General features: G+C 50.0%; 2 protein-coding genes across 3 annotated transcripts; both read left to right on the top strand.

The window, feature by feature from the left end:
* The first annotated feature begins 639 nt into the window (after positions 1-639).
* Positions 640-12202, top strand: Rnf31 (ring finger protein 31). 2 transcript variants are annotated; one of them, XM_051195646.1, is made up of 21 exons: positions 644-1086; positions 1181-1327; positions 1477-1632; positions 1825-1884; positions 1978-2047; positions 2958-3135; positions 3608-3986; positions 4145-4432; positions 4873-5121; positions 5216-5401; positions 5514-5720; positions 7065-7238; positions 7319-7417; positions 7503-7592; positions 9417-9531; positions 9643-9761; positions 9988-10101; positions 10253-10310; positions 11151-11247; positions 11791-11959; positions 12065-12202. In XM_051195646.1, exons 1-21 carry the CDS (start codon positions 898-900, stop codon positions 12116-12118), a joined length of 3198 nt encoding a protein of 1065 aa, XP_051051603.1. In that variant the 5' UTR covers positions 644-897; the 3' UTR covers positions 12119-12202. The 2 variants fall into 2 exon arrangements, with proteins under 2 accessions (XP_051051604.1, XP_051051603.1); XM_051195647.1 differs by lacking the exons at positions 11151-11247; positions 12065-12202 and having other exon boundaries at positions 640-1086; positions 11791-11953.
* A 373-nt stretch (positions 12203-12575) lies between these two features.
* Irf9 (interferon regulatory factor 9) lies at positions 12576-18228 on the top strand. The gene is made up of 9 exons (XM_051195659.1): positions 12576-12764; positions 13526-13706; positions 14023-14206; positions 14721-14794; positions 14944-15046; positions 15142-15213; positions 16339-16680; positions 17557-17672; positions 17782-18228. The coding sequence occupies exons 2-9, from the start codon at positions 13527-13529 to the stop codon at positions 17890-17892; spliced, it is 1182 nt and encodes a 393-aa protein (XP_051051616.1). The 5' UTR covers positions 12576-12764; position 13526; the 3' UTR covers positions 17893-18228.
* Positions 18229-18517: the final 289 nt, after the last annotated feature.

Here is an 18517-nt window from a genome sequence, read left to right as displayed (position 1 = left end):
CCCTCCTCCTGGCAGGCCACTAACTGTAAGTAGTCCTTCAGCCATTCCTAACCAGTTGACACTAGGAGGGGCGGTGTTGGCTTAATCACCAGCCCAGGGGTGGTCCAGGGGAGGGACTAGGGGAGCGTGGGACAGCGGAGACTGGAACTGCAGCTGCTACCGAGAAGGGCGGAGCTTATAGCGAGGGCCGTCCAGGGGAAGCGCTGCTCTAGGCAGCTCTAGGCAGAGTGGGACAATAATAAGGGAGTGTCCAGGGATGGGGCTCCCCGAGGTTAGACTTTAAGGAGGGGACCCAGTAGGATCCGAGAGAGTAGTTAGGAGAGGAAGAGGGAAGCCGGGCAGGATGAAAAGGAGCAGGGGGAGGGGGACTGCCTTGCCTTTAGGACAGACTGGAGGAAGGCGGGACTCGCCTGAGCCGGGCTAAGGGGGGCCAGGGTTGGGTCCCCGATAAGGTGGGACTTCCCCGCTGGGGACTGGATCTGAGCACCATTGTGGAAATAAATAGGAAAGTTTGGCAAAATAGGCTAACCCCGCGCGGGGGCGGGGACCCCTCCGGAAGGGGCGGAGATAGCCTAAGGGCAGGCGGGGAGCTTGACTAGGAGGAAGAGGTTCCCTCGCACTGTGGGAGGAGCCCGGGCCGCGGCTTCCTCATTGGCGGCAGCCTGGCCTCCCTTCCTGCTTACACCCCTTCCTTCGCTCTGACCTCGCCCCTTCCTCTAACGCGGTCCGCAGTCCCGCCCTCTTTGCCAGTGCTTCCTGTTCCCCGCAACCCTGGCAGCGGCCGGGGCTGAGCGGGGCGGTGGCTTGAGTGGCCCTGGCTGCTGCGGCGCCGCGCGCCCCTCCGCCCCGCGCCCGCCACTGGTGGACAGCGAAGCTGAGCCTGTCTCCGGTCTCGGGATGCCGGGAGAGGAGGAGCGAGCCTTTCTGGCGGCCCGCGAGGAGCTGGCGAGCGCCTTGAGGCGGGATTCCGCGCAGGTGTTTCCCCTGGAGCAGCTCACGCCGCTTCTGGCCACCTCTCTGCCACCAGCTTCCCGCTACCTGCAGCTGGACGCCGGACGCCTGGTGCGCAGCAACGCTCATGGGGAGGTGAGGCCAAGTCCGCCCGGCGCGCCATGGAGGAAGACCTAGGCTCAGGCCAGATGGGCTAGCCTCATAACTCTGCTTTTCTGACTGCTCCTAGCCTCGAAACTACCTCAATACTCTGTCGACGGCCCTGAACATCCTGGAAAAATATGGTCGTAACCTCCTCAGCCCACAGCGGCCTCGGTACTGGCGCTCCGTGAAGTTTAATAACCCTGTCTTTCGCAGCACGGTGGATGCTGTGCAGGTGAAACCCTTGGGCCTTATCGGAGAAGGGGACTGTAGACATATTGCTGGGGGTTGACCAGAAGGGGTTTGAGGGTGTGCTGAGTGGGGAACAAGCTCTATTGCCTAGGAGGCCTGCTGGGTGGTGACCGGGTTCCGAATGTGTGGCAGGGGGGCCGGGATGTGCTGCGGTTGTATGGCTATACCGAGGAGCGCCCAGATGGCCTGAGTTTCCCTGAAGGGCAGGAGGAACCAGATGAATACCAGGTTGCCATAGTCACACTAGAAGTACTACTGCTTCGCACGGAGCTCGGCTTGCTGTTGCAGGTGAGATGGCCTTCTGATCGATCCTAAGGTCTTTAAATACTAGACTGGCAGCTCAACCTAATTGAAAGCCCTTTGAAACCCCCCCCCCCCATGCTGATGAATTCAGTTGCTGCTGCAGTCTGGAAGCTTCTGCTGCAAGGAGCTTACAAGAACTTTGCTCAAGGTGGGAATTCTTTTCGATCTTGTTTGCAGGATACTCATCCAAGACAGAAGGCACTGGAGCAGCTGCTAAGAGACAGCGTTGAAGATGATGTAAGGAAGGCTGAGAGGGTGCTGTTAATAAAGGGGCTGGGTTGGTGGGCTTCTGTGCCACAGCACTTGTTCATCCTCGGCTTTCTCCTTCAGATGCTGCAGCTTTCAGAGTTTCACCCCCTTCTGAAAGAGATTGCTCCTGGCCCCCTCCCCTCTGCTCCAGGTATGGCTGGTACTGTATGGGAGAGAATATTAGGTTAGGTTCATGTGAATGTAGGTCTTGTATCTTCTTGTGTCTGTATTTTATTTTGAAAGATCAAAATGGATCCAGATGTTGTAAAAACAGTTTTGTGATTTGCCTTAGCCCATAACAGATTAAGTGTAGCCTGGTCTTTTCTCCTTTAATTTTAAGTTTTACTTTGGGGGTGAGGTGGGAGGGTAGTGTAGTGTGGTGTGTGGATTTGTGCAGGTGCCCATGGAAGCCAGAGGCAACTGATCCCCCTGGTGCTGGAGTTGCAGACAGTGCTGAGCTGCCCAGCATAGCTGCCAGGAGTCATACTTGGTTCCTTTGCAGAAGCAGTACTTGATCTTAACTGCTAAGCCTTCTCTCCAGCAGCTTCAGTCCCTGGTCTTTTTAAGGCAGTTACTCTGGGGGCTTGAGAGATGGCTTAGTGGTTAAGAGCACCTGGTGCTCTTGGAAAGAACCTATATTCATTTCCCAGCACCTACTATACAGTGGTTCACAGCCCAGTTCCTAGCACACAGGAGGCAGAGGCAGGCAGATCTCTGTGAGTTTGAAGTCAGCTTGTTCTACATAGTGAGTTGCAAGCCAGCCAGAGCTACATTTTGGGGTGGGACTGGGGCTAGATAAAGATGGTATTTGTCTTTCTATGTGGTGTCCTCCAGTTTCATCCATTTTCCTTTAAGTAACAAGAGTTTGTTCTTTGAGACTAATATTCCAGTGTGTATGTGTTAATATAAATTTGCTACTTATTAAGTATAGCCTGTTTTCTTTGTTTATCTGTTGGTAGGTACATAGTGTGACTCCATGTCTTGGCTGTAGTGTATGTTTATTGGGATATGAATATAGATTTTTTTTTTTTAAAGTTTTACTCTTTTGATTTTTTTTTCAGGGTCCACCCCTGGTCCCTGCTTTCTCTGTGGTTCTGCCCCAGGCACACTGCATTGTCCAGCCTGTAATCAAACCTCTTGCCCAACTTGTGACCTTTTATTCCATGGACATCCATCCCGTGCTCATCACCTTCGCCAAACCCTACCTGGGGCCCACCAGACCATCAACCTGAACTCTAGGTAAGAGGCTTTCTTTTCTCAGTGAGAGTGAAATTAAGAAAATTGAAGGTTACTTGAGTGTCTATTACATACCAGGTTCTCAATTAAAGACTGTGTCATAGAGAACAGCCAGTCTAGCCCTCAAGGAAATTATAGACATAAACACTAAGCAAATGGCAGCCACAATAGACAGATTATTTTGAAACACAGATAGTAGTTGGATATAGTCATGTCTGAAGAATCACCTCATTCTGTATTATAAACAGTCTAGCATGATAAGATTAAGGTACTATGTTAAGAGATGCTACCTGGAAGAAGTTGCCTATAACCTATCATTTAAATATTGAATGGGTATGAGAATATTCCACACAGAACAGCAATCACAGAGGCCAGAACTACATGTCATAACCAAGGCAGTGTGAGATTCACAGGGGTGAGGGGACTCGGGTACTGACTTCTACTTCAGCTGGCTATGTCTGCTTTTCTATTGCAGTTTACCTGCCTCATCCCAGGCACGGCCCCACTCAACCTCCCTGGCTCTGGGAGATAGCTCTCTTTCTCCCCCTGATAATGCAAATGCTTGTCTGCCCTGGCACTGTCCTTCCTGTGTCACACTAAACGAGCCTTGGGCAGTGCTCTGTGCAGCCTGTAGTCAGCCCAGAGGCTGTAAGGTGCTGGGAAATGAGGATGCCCAAGGAAACAGGGCCCTAGAACCCGAGCCTGCACGGGATCAGTGGGCCTGCCAGAGCTGTACCTTTGAGAACGAGGCAGCAGCTGTGCTGTGTGCCATATGTGAGCGACCTCGCCTGGCCCAGCCTCCCAGCTTGGTGGTAGATTCCCATGATGCTGGTGTTTGCCACAAGTCCCTTAAGGTAACCAGTTCCTGGCCTTCCTTGTCTTTATTTGTGTCTATTAACCTCAAGCTATTCTCTCTCATATTCCCTGTCTTTGGCTTCCCTGGTTCTCTATATTTCTGTAATGAACCTTAGTTACACAGTCAATAGGCTAATTGTTTCTACCTTTCCATCAGGGGGACGTTTTGCTTTCGTCTGCCCAGTCTGAAGTGTGGTACTGTGATCACTGTACTTTTTGCAACTCAGGCTCTGTCTGGGTTTGTGCTATTTGCAACCGAACCCGCAACTCCATCCCAGTACAGAATGCCCTTCGACCGTGTGCCAACTCTTTGGAAAAGGAACTTCCAAAGCCTGGGTCCCCACAACACCTCAGTGCTTCCCTGCCTGGTCCCTGTGGAGACCCAGAGAAGCACCGCCAAGATAAGATGCGGATGGAAAGTCTCCAGCTAGTGAGCATGATCCAGGTGAGGGTGAGGATTGGGCCTGGGATGAATGAGATGGGGTTGAGCTCTGGGAGAAAGAAGATGTCAGCTTGTTAGTTAGCATTCTTTTGTTGTTGTCATTTGTATTTTGAGATAGGATTTGTCTGTGTAACAGCCCTGGCTGTCTTGAAACTGCTATGTAGACCAGGCTGGCCTCGAACTCACAAAGACCCACCTGTGTCTGCCTCCCAAGTGCTGGGATCAAAGGCATGTGCCACCACCACCCTGCTAGCATTCTTATAAGACTTGTTACTGTTAACTGTACCTGCCTCACTTTGAATACTTCGAAAAGGGTAGTTACCATTCTGTGCAGTGGTCACACGATCAGTATGTCTCAGCTGAGCTGCTGTTACAGGGCAAAGGGTGGGTAGAGTCCCCTTTCTGATGATCCTCTGCTGTTGTCTGGGTATGATGTTCTTTAGGAAGGGGAATCTGCAGGTGCCAGTCCAGAAGAGATCTTCTCAGCTTTACAGTACTCAGGTACTGAGGTACCCCTGCAGTGGCTGCGTTCAGAGCTGTCCTATGTCCTGGAGATGGTGGCTGAGCTAGCTGGACAGCAGGATCCAGGGCTGGGTGCCTTTTCCTGTCAGGAAGCCCGGAAAGCCTGGCTGGATCGTCATGGCAACCTTGATGAAGCTGTAGAGGAGTGTGTGCGTGCCAGGAGAAGGAAGGTACCATTATGCTGGAGGTGGGGTGGGGCAGAGCTAGCTTGCTCGCTTGCTTGCATGCATTTCCCTCTTAACATCTCACTGCTTTCAATTGCAGGTGCAGGAGCTCCAGTCTCTAGGCTTCGGGCCTAAAGAAGGATCACTACAGGCGTTGTTCCAGCATGGAGGTGATGTGGCACGGGCTCTGACTGAGTTACAGCGCCAGCGACTAGAGCCCTTCCATCAACGCTTATGGGACAGAGGCCCCGAACCCACTCCCTGCTGGGATGGGCTGGATAGACAGGTGCTGGGAGTAGGCGAGGCACCCAGTGTCCCTCTTAAAGGAATAGAAGATTGAAGGAGAAGATCTTTGGGGTCTGACAACCACTCTCTCTCCTCTGTGATTCACATTGCAGAGCCTGGTCAGACGACTTTTGGCAGTCTACACTCTCCCCAGTTGGGGTCGAGCAGAGCTGGCACTGTCACTGCTGCAGGAGACACCTAGGAACTACGAGTTGTTGGACGTGGTAGAGGCTGTGAGGCACAGCCACGATCGGGCCTTTCTTCGCCGATTGCTTGCCCAGGAATGTGCTGTGTGCGGGTGGGCCTTGCCCCGCAACCGGGTAAGTCCTTTCTTCCCTGCTATACCTGGACTTGGAATGACTCTGCTCCCAGTGGACTGTCACCTCACCCTAGTTGGCCTTGTTTTCTGTTTTTGTCCTTAACACCACTGAAGCCTTCTGATAAGGGAACAACAGAAATACCCCTTTTTAAAAATGTTGTATTAGCTTTCTTTTACAAATATTCGAGATAACCAACTCATAGAGAGAAAATGTTTATTTTGGCATACAGTTTTTGAGGTTTTAGTTTTTCATCTGTTGTTTCCACTGTTTTGGGCCTTTGCTGGCCTATCAGCTACGAAAATGTGACAACAAAACCACTAAGCTCTTATCTAGGAGAACCAAAAAAAAAAAAAAAAAAAAAAAAAAAAAAGATACTAGAGCATTACCGTCCTCTTCCAGAGTGTCCTAGTGACCAGAAGACCCGGCCCTACCTCCAGCACTCCACTTTTGCTAGGTGTATGGAGCACACCTTTAAACCTAATTCTCAGGAGGCAGAGGCGAGCAGATCTCTGAATTTGAGTCCATTCTGTTCTATATAGAGAGTTCCAAGCTAGCCAGAGCTATAGAATGAGACTGTCTTTAAAAACAGGCAACATTAACTGTAGTATGGTTCTTGTTTGTATGTGGAAGAGTGTTTTGTTTTCTGTATAGTCCAGGCTGGCCTCAGACTTAATATACACCCAGGACAGCCTTGACCTTTTGATCCTCCCCACTTCCTGAGCACTGAGATTACAGGTATATACCTTCAGGCCTGTTTGATGTAGCACTGGGTATTGAACCCAGGGCTTTGTATATGCTAGGAAAGCAGTTTACCAGCTGAGCCACATTCCCAGTTCATCTGAGTCAGTTTTATAATATCTCAAATGTGTAATCAAGTTACAGAGTACAACTGTATGTGGTAGTATATGCTTGTAATCTCAGCACTCCAGAGGATTGGAGGTCAGAAGCTGACAAAGGTTACATAACAGGAATCTATATCCAGGGGGGAAAAAAAAACAAAGATAAAAAAGGTTTCATGCCATAAAAGAAGCACCTTTGTGTATCTATAGTGGTAGTCACCTAACCAATATTTTGATCTCCTAAAATCCCCTAATTTATTGTCCATCTCTATACTGTTCCTTGGCTTTTAATGAAATGTAAATGTCAATAGAGGTATACTTGCTTTACTTTAGGTTTCACCATTGTCTGCTGCCCTCCTTCCAGCTATCTTCAGATGTGGGTTACCTGCCTAGGACCTCTAGGCACTTGAGCTGGCTGTTCTTGTCCATTTAACTGGACCTGAGTTATCAGTGTGTCCCAGGGATGACAGCAGGTCCCCTTCTCCTCTTCTCCCTCCCGCTGTAGATGCAGGCCCTGATCTCCTGTGAGTGCACCATATGTCCTGACTGTTTCCGCCAGCACTTCACCATTGCCCTGAAGGAAAAGCACATCACAGACATGGTGTGTCCTGCCTGTGGCCGCCCTGACCTTACCGATGACACACAGTTACTTAGCTACTTCTCCACCCTTGACATCCAGGTACTACAAGTGCTATGCTTTAGGTGAACTATGCTTTGAGCAAGTTTCCACCAGTCTACCACTGTACATCTTGTCCCCAGCTCAGAGAAAGCCTAGACCCAGATGCATATGCCCTTTTTCATAAGAAGCTGACGGAAGGTGTGCTTATGCGAGACCCCAAGTTCTTATGGTGTGCCCAGGTAAGTGGCCTGGCAAAAGGGACTGACTGGAGGGGTAGGGGGTGACACCAGGTCAGTGAACAACTTTATGTTCTTGAACTCACAGTGTTCCTTTGGCTTCATATATGAACGTGAACAATTGGAGGCAACATGTCCCCAATGTCACCAGACCTTCTGTGTGCGCTGCAAGCGCCAGGTGAGTCACATTCATCCCTTCAGAGATGTTATCGCCAGGTTCTGTATTATACTTGGGATGTATTGGAACAAAACAGCCATGCTCTCTAAGCTTAAAGGGCTTACTGGGGACCTAGGGAGATAATGCACTCAGTAAAGTGCCTGATGTAAGTACGAGGATCTGGGTGCAGCCCCCAGAACCTTCAGAAACAGCTCAGCAATTAAAAGAGGATTGGCTGCTCTTCCAGAGGACCTGAGTTCAGTTCCCAGCACCCACATGACAGCTCACAACTGTCTGTAAGTCCAGTTCTAGATCTCAAACCCTCTTTTGGTTTCTTGGGCACCAGGCATACAAATGAACAGATATGCATGCAGTCAGAACACTCATACATTAAACAAATAAAATTTTTGGCCGAGCAATGGCAGCACATGCCTTTAATCCCAGCACTCAGGAGGCAGAAGCAGAGGGATCTTTTGTGAGTTTAAGGCCAACCTGGTCTACAGAGCGAGTTCCAGGACAGCCAAGGCTGTTATGTAGTGAAAGCCTGTCTTGGAAAACAAAAACGAGATTTGAAAGCTGGGTTAGAGCCCATGAGTTGACTTGGTGAGTTAAATTACCTGGCATCCAGAGTTCTAGCCCAGGCCCCATGTAGTTAAAGGAGAAAACTGACTTCTACTAGTTGTCCTCTGAACCCCACAAACACTAAATCATTAATTTCTAAAAGGAGAATGTAAGGCCAAGTCTGGTGATACACACTTGAGTTCCCGTATTGGCAGTGTGGGGATAGATCCCTGGGGCCCACTGGCCAGTCACCATATCGTGTTTGAGTTCCAGGCCAGTGAAGCAGTGCAGGGCATTTTACTCTGGCCTCCACATGTACACACATGCACAGAGAACAAAAGGCAAAGACAAGAAAGTAAAGGAAGGGAAGAGAGTGGATGCAATTACACACAGGCAAAGGTTCTGTCAGGAGATGAGTAGAACCTAAGCTAAGAAGAACCTGAAGATGGAGAAGTCAGACAAGCTCCTCCTTTTGCTTTATTTTTGGTTTTCTGAGAGAAGGCTGGCCTAAAATTTGCTGCAGTCCTGGCTAAGCCTCCAGCAGTCCAGACTCCAGGTGTATGCCACCGCACCCAGCCACTCCTGCTCAGAATCGGTTAAGTACAGGCCTAGAAGTTAAGAAGCTAGCCATACAGAAAGAACAATCCGTAGAAAGGCCAAAATAAGAGAACGCGATATTTAGCTGGGGCCCTGGGGGCAAAAGTGAGGGTGGCAGGTAACTGGGTTGGAGCCAGCTGCCAGCAGAGGACAGTCCTTGAGGCCAAGTGATACAGATGTTTGGCTTTCATTCGAGACCAAGCATAAAGTGACACTATCATTTGTCTTTTAAATTGTTGGATTGGTTCTGAAAACCCGTCTGGCCTATCTGTTGTTGAACATGACAAAATGAATACCTGTGTCCCTATCACCACACCTCAGGGTCAGCATGCTGCTGGCACTAAGGAAGCTCCCCAATATCTACTTTGAAAGTGAAGAATGGGGTGGAGGAAGCAGAGTGTAATAACCCAAGCAAGTATTTAAAGCGAGACTTGACAATTACCTGGAGTAAGGTGGTAGCAGTAGGAACAAAGAAGTGGGGTTTGGATGGGAGCAGCCAAGTGTTATGAACAGATGTGAGGAGGTTGGGGAAATGAAAAACAGTGGCCCTTCAATTTTAGGAACTGAGAGAATGGTAGGTAGCAGTAATGTAATAAGTCGGGACCACTGGGTGTGAGTAGTCTGACCAATAGGACAGAGTAGGGATGGGGCGGAGCTTCCATGCACAGCTTACTCTCCTCCTGGCAGTGGGAGGAGCAGCACAGAGGACGGAGCTGTGAGGACTTCCAGACCTGGAAACGCACCAATGACCCAGAATACCAGGCTCAAGGCCTGGCAATGTATCTTCAGGAAAATGGCATTGGTAAGGCTACTCCATTTAGCTTGTCTACCCGGAAGTCTCACCAGCGGAAGCTTCCTTCTTGAGGGCCTGGGTTGCAGTGCTACCCTCACACTAAGCTGCTGTCCCTTACAGACTGTCCTAAGTGCAAGTTCTCATATGCACTGGCCCGAGGAGGCTGCATGCATTTCCACTGCACCCAGTGCCGTCACCAGTTTTGCAGTGGCTGCTACAATGCATTTTACGCCAAGAATGTGAGTTCAGGGAGTGAGGGAAGGAGAGAAGAGTGGGCAGCTGTGTGGGTTTGAGGGGCGGGGGCCGTGAAAGGGAATGGTCAACAGGATAGAAAGCCTCTCTGTCCTCTTCCCACTTTGCCTGCTCCAGACCCCTTAATTTCACCGCTCCTCTCACCCCCATACCCCACCTCGTTCAGGGCTCCCAACGGTTTCCAACTTCTGTCTCCTATTTGGGTTTTACCAGAAATGTCCAGACCCTAATTGCAGGGTGAAAAAGTCCCTGCATGGCCACCACCCTCGAGACTGCCTCTTCTACTTACGGGATTGGACTGCTGTTCGGCTCCAGAAACTGTTGCAGGTCAGAGGTGGCCTGCCAGGCTGGGTGTGCAGATTCCTAGAAAGGGGGGGGGGGGGAGTTGGATGAGCAAGAATGGAAAAGACTGAATGCTAGGAAATGGGGAGTAGCTGGATCAAGGAAAACAATGCCCTATGCCTCTACTTCTCCCTAGGACAATAATGTCATGTTTAATACAGAGCCTCCAGCTGGCACCCGAGCAGTCCCTGGAGGTAAGTGTCACACTCTTACCTCTAATGTGGAGATGGTATGCTGGGCTCCCATTGCTGGGTAAAGAAAGGGAGGCTTGGCTCTGGGGTCATTTGTGTGCCCTTTGGCAAGGTAATTAACTTCTCCCTGTGTGTTTCTTCCTGTGTGTGAAGTGAGGATAATATCTACCTAATGGCTAAGCTGTGTTATGAGGTATCATTAAAGCACTTGGCCCTTATTAAGTCTCTTCTCATGTTCTCTAATGATTAGGATTTGGTAATTAACTGAGTAATTAATGATACCTGCTAGCTGTTTTAGGTTTTAGGCTACTGTTTTAAGTTCTATTTGGGGAACAAAAGATGTTGAGTAAGGTTCTGACCTACCCTACTCACCTTCTAGGCAGAGTAAGACCTCCAGAGAGTTGGGCTGTGGGGGCGCACACCTTTAATCCCAACATTCAAGTGTCAGACAGGTGGATCTTTGTGAGTTCAAGGCCAGCCTGGTGTACAGAGTTTCAGGACAGCCAGGACTACACAGAGAAACCCTGTCTCAAAAAACAAACAAACAAGACCTCCAGAGAATAAGTTGGTGTGTAGGAGCTAAACAACCAGGAGAGCAGTATTAAGAGCATTGGACAGGCCAGCCAAAGCTACATAGTGAGACCCTGCCCCTCCCCCACCCCAGAAAAGAGCATGTGATTGTGGAACTTAAGCCACTTTGGTGAGAAGTGGGGCAGCCAGGCCTCCACCCGTTCCCAAGTCACTGCCTCTCAACCCTTCTCCAAAGTGTGACTACTGACAAGCGGGTTTTCCTGGGCTCAGAGGCCCCCTCCCAACATGTACCCCTTCCTTCCTTACTCTTAGGTGGCTGCCGAGTGATGGAACAAAAAGAGGTTCCCAGTGGGTTCAGGGATGAAGCTTGTGGCAAGGAAACTCCACCTGGCTATGCCGGCCTCTGTCAGTGAGTGCCTGCCAGAGCTTGGAGCATGGCATTGGGATGAGGGCTAGGTTGCCCAGGCAGTAAGATGGGTCTCTGGGGCCAGTTGGTCCTTCAAAGAATAGGAGGGAGGGAGGGAGAGGGTGCACTGGTCAAGGGTATGGATGGGTAGTCGCAGGCAGAATAGATCCTGGTTGACACTGCCTGCAAGTAGTCTTGTTCATGTAAGAATCTCCATGTGTCCAGGAAAGCCAAGGCTATTACAGATCCTGTCTCAAAAAAACAAACAAAATCCCAATGTGGTCTGATGAGACAACTGTGTGTGGGTAAAGGTATTTAGTGCCAACCATTGGGACTGGAGTTCTACCTCCCAAACCCGCATGACAAAAGGAGAAAACCAACTCACAAGTTGTCCTCTGACCCGCATATGTTCACTGTGATACCTGTGGGTGTGAACAACATAACACACAATTTAAAAAGGAAAAATCCCAATACCCAACAAAGAGTTAAGCTCACACAGGTGATGTTAAGCAGAAGAATGAGTATCCTGCTCCCTCATTTCCCCAGGGCACACTACAAAGAGTATCTTGTGAGCCTCATCAATGCCCATTCGTTGGACCCAGCAACGCTGTATGAAGTGGAGGAACTGGAGACAGCCACTGTTCGCTACCTGCATGTACATCCCCAGCCAATGGATGGAGAGGGTCTTCCTGCCTATCAGGCCCGATTGTTACAGGTGACCCTGCCGACACCCAGCCTTACCTCTGACCTTCCACAAGTCATCTGTCATAGCCCATTTCCCCACTCCAGCTTTTCAATGTCATTTCCCTCTCCTTTGCAGAAGCTGACAGAAGAAGTACCCTTGGGACAGAGTATCGCCCGCAGAAGGAAGTAGCTGAGGGCAAGGGTCCTGATGAGGCTTCACGACCCTGCCCTCAGCAACAGCTCCGGCACCAATAAAGCGGCATCTTATGGCCTAGGCTTCTTGGTGGTCCTTCTTCCTGGCCTCACCATCTCGGGGCCTTAGGGAAAGGGAGGGGTAGGCGAACAGAATCTTGTTGAAAGGGCCCTCTGCAACCCACCATTCAACCACCCCTGGACTCCTGACCAATATGAATGAAATGTCGTTGGATGGATGGACAAGAGAGACTCTCCAAATCTAACCATGTGGTGTGGGCCTCTCTGCCTCCTTTTTTCATCCTACTTATCCTGGCTGCTGTGTGAAATCACCTCAAATATAACAAGCAGACATTTGGGGAGCACAGATGAGCCTCCAGGTCAGACCCAGAGACTAGCCTTCCTGAGAGGCACCAGGGAGTCATGGGAGGAAGGAGGGCCAAAGCCACCAGGCCCAGGGCTGACATCTCAGATGCTGCTTCCCTCTGGTGGTGACTGCTGGCCCTGCAGCTGAGACCACGTGATTTCTAGGAAATGCACCTCCCGGAGGAGAACTGAAACTTAGGGTGGGGACTGTAGAAAGGGGAGGAGAGATCACAAACCTAGCCTAGAACAAACAGCCTGTGATATCCTCGTTCGCTCAGGTAAGAGCAGCTCTGCAGGGGAATTGGAAGGGCATTGAGATGAGGGTGGTGAGGGCTCCAAGGTGTTATGCCAGAGGGACAGTCAGACCAGAAAGCTTGTGGACCAGAAAATAGGTTTGGCCTGAGTGAGAGACTGATGCTGGTCCCTGTAGTCAAGACAGGAGTCAAGCCCTTTGTTCAGCCTTCGTTGACTTTTGTTTTCTTGCCTCTGGCCCTGCCTACTGCTTAACCCCTCCCTTTTCCCCAGGTATCTGCCTCACCTACCCCTCTGGCACAGGGAGAAGGGGTGGGGATGAAGGGGTAAGTGGATTGGGGAGATGCCTTAAAAGCAATGTTGCCTCTGGATGCTTGGGGTCTACACAGTCTGTCACCAGGAGCAGCTCATTAAGAGGATCCTCCCAAATAATATTTCAAAAACACGTCAACGTTAAGACCAAGGTTTTCTACCAGGTGTAATAAACTTCAAATATCAAAACGGAATAGTTTCTACCTCAGAATGTGTTGAGAGAAAAGAACAGGGAAGGGCTGTTGTAGGAAGCTGCCCCCCCCCCACGATCAAAGTTTAGCAAATATTCCCACATTGTTGGTTCTCCCTGGGCACGGTGGCACACACCTTTGATCCCAGCAATTCAAAGGCAGATGGATCTCTGTTTAAGTCCAGCTTAGTCTATAAAGTTAGTCCCAGGGCCAGCCAGGATGACATGGTGAGATCCTTTCTCAAATTTTAGAAATAGTTTTATGTATCCTGCTCCTCTTCCTAGGATGGCCTCAGGCAAAGCACGCTGTACCCGGAAGCTCCGAAGTTGGATAATACAGCAAGTGGAAAGTGGGCAGTTCCCAGGTGTGTGCTGGGATGATGCAGCCAAGACTATGTTCCGGATTCCCTGGAAGCATGCAGGCAAGCAAGACTTCCGAAAGGACCAGGATGCTGCCATATTCAAGGTGAGAGGGCCTGAAGCCACCATCCCCTCAAAGGATGGTGTCTGCACTGATGTGTTTATATCCAGGTGCTTTTGCCTGTCTGGGTTTTGGATAAAGGGAGTACTAGAAAGTAGAACCAGCTGTGTCATTTGCAGAGCCACAGTCAATTAGCAAGGGTATCATGCTGGCAAGAACGGAATACAAACCCAGTGCAGGCTTATCTAAGCCCAAGGCCTGTGCAGTTGCTCAGGCCACATACCTGTGCAGTCAGTCATTTGGAGGGACAGGTGTAATGTGGTGTGTATAATACTTTGTTCTTCACTTACTGTCTTGCTAGGCTTGGGCACTGTTTAAGAAAAAGCACAAGGATGAGGACATAGGACCCCCTGCTGTCTGGAAAACTCGCCTGCGCTGTGCCCTCAACAAGAGTCCTGAATTTGAAGAGGTTCCTGAGAGAGGCCGCATGGATGTTGCCGAGCCCTACAAAGTGTATCGGATACTGCCATCAGGAACCCTCCCTAGTGAGTGGTCCCTCCCTGGAAGGACGGGAAGGATGCAGACCTCCTGCAGTCTGGCAGGCCTTCCTGGGCTCCCTAGTTCTGCTCAGCTCTTTGTTGCTTTGGCTCCATCCCCCACTGTGGCACCTGTGCTGCTGTAGAAGCCTGAGAAACTGCGGAGGATGTCGAGGTTAATAACACAGGACTCTTGCTTGATATTAAGAAGACTCTTTATTCCAATCTACTTTACTCCAGGGGCTAGTTTCATACCCTAGCACCAGATGGAGGAGGGGGAAGCAGAGGGGGTGGTTAGTCATCTCAGGTTCCAAGGACCTGTTAGGGTGCTTTCAGGGCTGCCAAAAGAGCATTAGCATTTTGCATTAGAAAGCATCTCTCCTGTTTTCCAGCTGTTACAGTTGCCTGCCCTGAGGGCAGCAGGAGGGGGAGTGAATTCTTAGCCCAGGTCTTAATTCCTATACTCCACCATCTTGCTCTGTAAAAGGCTCTTAACTTTCCTCTACCTGCAACATTTCCACAGCCCAACCCAGAAGCCAGAAATCAGCATCAAAGCGATCCAACAGTGCTGTGTCACCGGACAGGGAAGAGAGTAAGGTAAGGAAGGCACCGTCTAGAACTTGACACCCAGATATTTCTGTCTGCAAGACTCTTGATAAACTGAGTGCTGGGAAAGGAAATAGGTAGGCCAAAGAGTGGGACAGTAACCAAAGAAAGAGGTGTGCCAGTGACACATGTATCTGCAGGAGAAGGGGAGGACCAGTGAGGTTGTAACCCTCTCAGACTGTGGCGGCGGCGGCGGCGGCAGCAGCGGCTACAGCAGCAGCAGCAGCCCTGAGCCGGAGGAAGGTACTGTTTCTCCTGCCTTCATGTCTCTGTTGCACCTTCTGTTTCGGGCTCTTTGGTCCCACTCTGAGTGATCAGTGCCTTTGCCTCCCTTCCAGGTGCTAGCACAACTGAAGCCCCCATTCAAGAGGACCCAGTACTCACAGATCATCTGCTTCCTCTGAACTCAGGTGCGTGGCCTTTCTGACCCTTCCTCGTTCCCTTCCTCTCAGATCTCCTTCCTCAGACCTTGCCTGCGTTGTCTACTCAGCTAGAGCTTACAAACTGGGCCCACTTTATCCTAGAGACAACACTTCTATGAATTGAATGCTGATTACACTCCATAGATAGAGCCTTTTTCTTCCTCAGGGGAAAATAAAATACTCTGTTCTTGAACAGCCACATTGAGACATTTATTTCTTGTTTGGTTTTTGTTGTTTTGTTTTTTGAGACAGGGTTTCTCTTGTAGCCCTGGCTGTCCTGGAACTTGATCTGTAGACCAGGCTGGCCTCAAACTCAGAGATCTGCCTGTCTCTGCTACCCAGGTGCTATGACTAAAGACGTGTGCCACCAACGCTCAGCTGAAATGTTTATTTCTTTATTGTCCAGAAAAATCTAGTCTCTGAGACCTCCTCGTACACTGCACAGCCATGAGCATTAAGCTCTGATAGGAGTGACCCTGGAGTGACAGGAAACCTTTGCCAAAACTGTTAGAAGGAAGGTGTGCACATGAAGTTTACATGAAGAGTTTGAGGCTGGCCTCAAACTCTCAGAGATCTGACTGCCTCTGCCTCCCGAGTGCTGAGATTAAAGGGTTGTGCCGCCGCCGCCACCCGGCCCCTTCTTTTTTTTTTTTTTTTTTTTTTTTTTTTTTTTTAAAAGACAGTCTCATATTGCCTAGTCTGACCTCAGACTCACTGTGTAGCTCAAGATGACCTGGATTCCTGATCCTCCTGAGTGCTGGACTTAGAGATGTGTGCCACCATGCCAAGGTGTTGGGGCACCTTATTGCAGTACTGAGGGTTGAACCCAGGGCTTTGTGCATGCTAGGCAACCATTCTTTTCTGTTGAGCCACATTATCAGTCCAAAGACACCTTCTCTAAGCAGAAGGAACTGCCTCAGCTCTGAACCTTGTCTTTCACAGTGCTGCTTGGATTCCTGTTCTGGGTTCAGTGTTCCCATTAACAAAATGGGGACACTGGAGCACTTCATTTTCTCTCAAACCTTGTGCTGGTCATGTGCACAGTGAGGAGAGGGCCTCTTATGGCCTTCAAGCTCCTCCTACATTAGTACAGCCAGGCTTTTCTGTTCCCAGACTACTCTCTGCTGCTCACCTTCATCTACAGTGGGCGTGTGGTGTATGAGACCAGGGTACACAGCCTAGACTGCCGCCTTGTGGCTGCGCCCTCAGCCTTGGAGAGCAACATGCTACAGGTGATGTTTCCCAAACCTGATCCTCTGGAGCCTATCCAGCACCTACTGAATCAGCTTGAGAGAGGCGTCCTGGTGGCCAGCAATTCCAGAGGCCTCTTTGTTCAACGCCTTTGTCCCATCCCCATCTCCTGGAACGCACCTGAGGCCCCACCTGGGCCTGGTCCGCATCTGCTGCCCAGCAATGAGTGTGTGGAGCTCTTCAATACCACCTGCTTCTCTAGAGGTAAGGGCTTCCTAGCGGGGCACCTCAGCACCTACCCCTGGGCCTGACCTGGGCCTGACCCGGGTTCCCACACCCCCCTGTCCAGCAGCGACTGGTCCCCACTGTCTGTGCATGGCAGCCCTGCACTTATATGATGCTCGTTATGTGTAGCCATATGTTCAGCTCTGACAGCATTTTCCTAGCCAAGGTCATGGTAGATGAGGTTCAGCTGGAGTTAAGCACAAGAGTGACACATCTTGGGGGAGCACTGTACAAACGAGTTAACCAGATTTAAGCCTGTGACTATCTCCACACACACTGGAACACACAACTCCATTTGTGGAAGAGCCAAGATACCTTGCACATGCTTGGCCCGCCTCACCATCTCTACCATGCTGTAGGAGTCTCCTAAGACCGTCCCTTCCTTCTGTCCACTCTAGAAATTCTAGTTGAGCCTCTGAATGTGAGCATAGATAGGAGCAGAGTGGGGAGCACGGAGGATAGAGTGTCCTAGTGTTGGGAGTGTAAGCAAACAACAAAGGGTTGGTGGCCAGGGCCGCTTGCTTCTGAGGACTCCCTTCCTACTGCATCGTGGAGACAGCTTAGTTCCTAGCATCTCTAAGCCATGCTTCTGCCCTGGCCTTGGTGTTCTTGTTACCCCATTTCCAACTTTACTTGTGGGCCTCTGTATTGTTTGTTTTTGTTTTTTAGTCAAGTCCTCACATCACTCCTGGTGGCCTGGAACTTCCTAAGTATACCAGGCTACTTCAAGTCCATGGCAACTCTCCTGCCCCAGCCTGAGTGCTGGGGTTACAGGCACACACCACCATGCCTGGCCATACTGTCGTGCCTGCTTTCCCTCTTCTTTCTTCCAATCCTTGATCCTTTTTCTTTCAGACTTGGCCCAGTACGTCCAGGGTCTCGGCCCTCCGCCCAAGTTCCAGGCAACACTGCATTTCTGGGAGGAGAGGCCTGGCTCTAGCCATACCCAGGAGAATCTTATCACAGTGCAGGTGAGCTCTGTGAGAGCGATGTGATTGATTGTGAAAGGGGAAGGAACTATAGGGTAGTGACTGTCTCTCCAGTGCTCATGAGGCCTGGTCCTCATTTCTTCCGATACAGATGGAGCAAGCTTTTGCCCGGCATTTACTGGAGAAAATTCCAGAGGAGCAGGAAGCGGCTTTGTTCCTGGTACAGAACCCAGAACACCCATTTGCTGCTTTACCATTCTGATCCTCAGGGCTCTGTTGAAATACACTTGTTCTCCACACCATTGGTCTGCCTGCTTTGTGTGGGTTATACAACATGGCTGGCAGTGCAGGATCTTTTTATCTTTAAAGTAACTATTTTGAGAGCCAGGTTTGTTGGTGAATATTTGTGATCTCAGCACTTGGGAGACAGACTGAATGACTTTTATTTTAGATATACCCTCTTTATTTTAGATATACCCTCTTTCATCTCTAAGGAGCTGGAAAGTTTATGCTGTCTTTCCAGCCCCTAACTCTGAATCCAAGCACTTTATGTTTCCTTCCTAGAATTTTAAATAAAATTCAACTGGGTGGGGTAGTACACACTTGTAACCTTGGCACCTGTGGGGTAGAGGCAGGAAGAGTGTGAATTCAAGGCCAGCCTTGGTGACATATTATGATCCTGTCTCCAACAAATAAATAAAAGCTTTTTTAAAGAGAGATGAGTGTGTGATATGTTGGGAGAAGGTAGTAAGGGTTACAGGGGAATTGTAAAGATGTAGACTTGGGCATCCGGTACCTGGGTTATCTTCCTGATGACACCTCCAGGTTTGCTTGCTGTCCTCTGCCAGTAGGACTAGCTGGAATGCTGTCTGGTTGTAGAGCCTACT

The sequence above is a fragment of the Phodopus roborovskii genome, unplaced genomic scaffold (genome assembly GCF_943737965.1).
Source record: "Phodopus roborovskii unplaced genomic scaffold, PHOROB, whole genome shotgun sequence".
NCBI lineage: Eukaryota > Metazoa > Chordata > Mammalia > Rodentia > Cricetidae > Phodopus > Phodopus roborovskii.
Note: the sequence above shows the minus strand (reverse complement) of the source record. Positions and strands in the feature narration are given on the sequence as shown.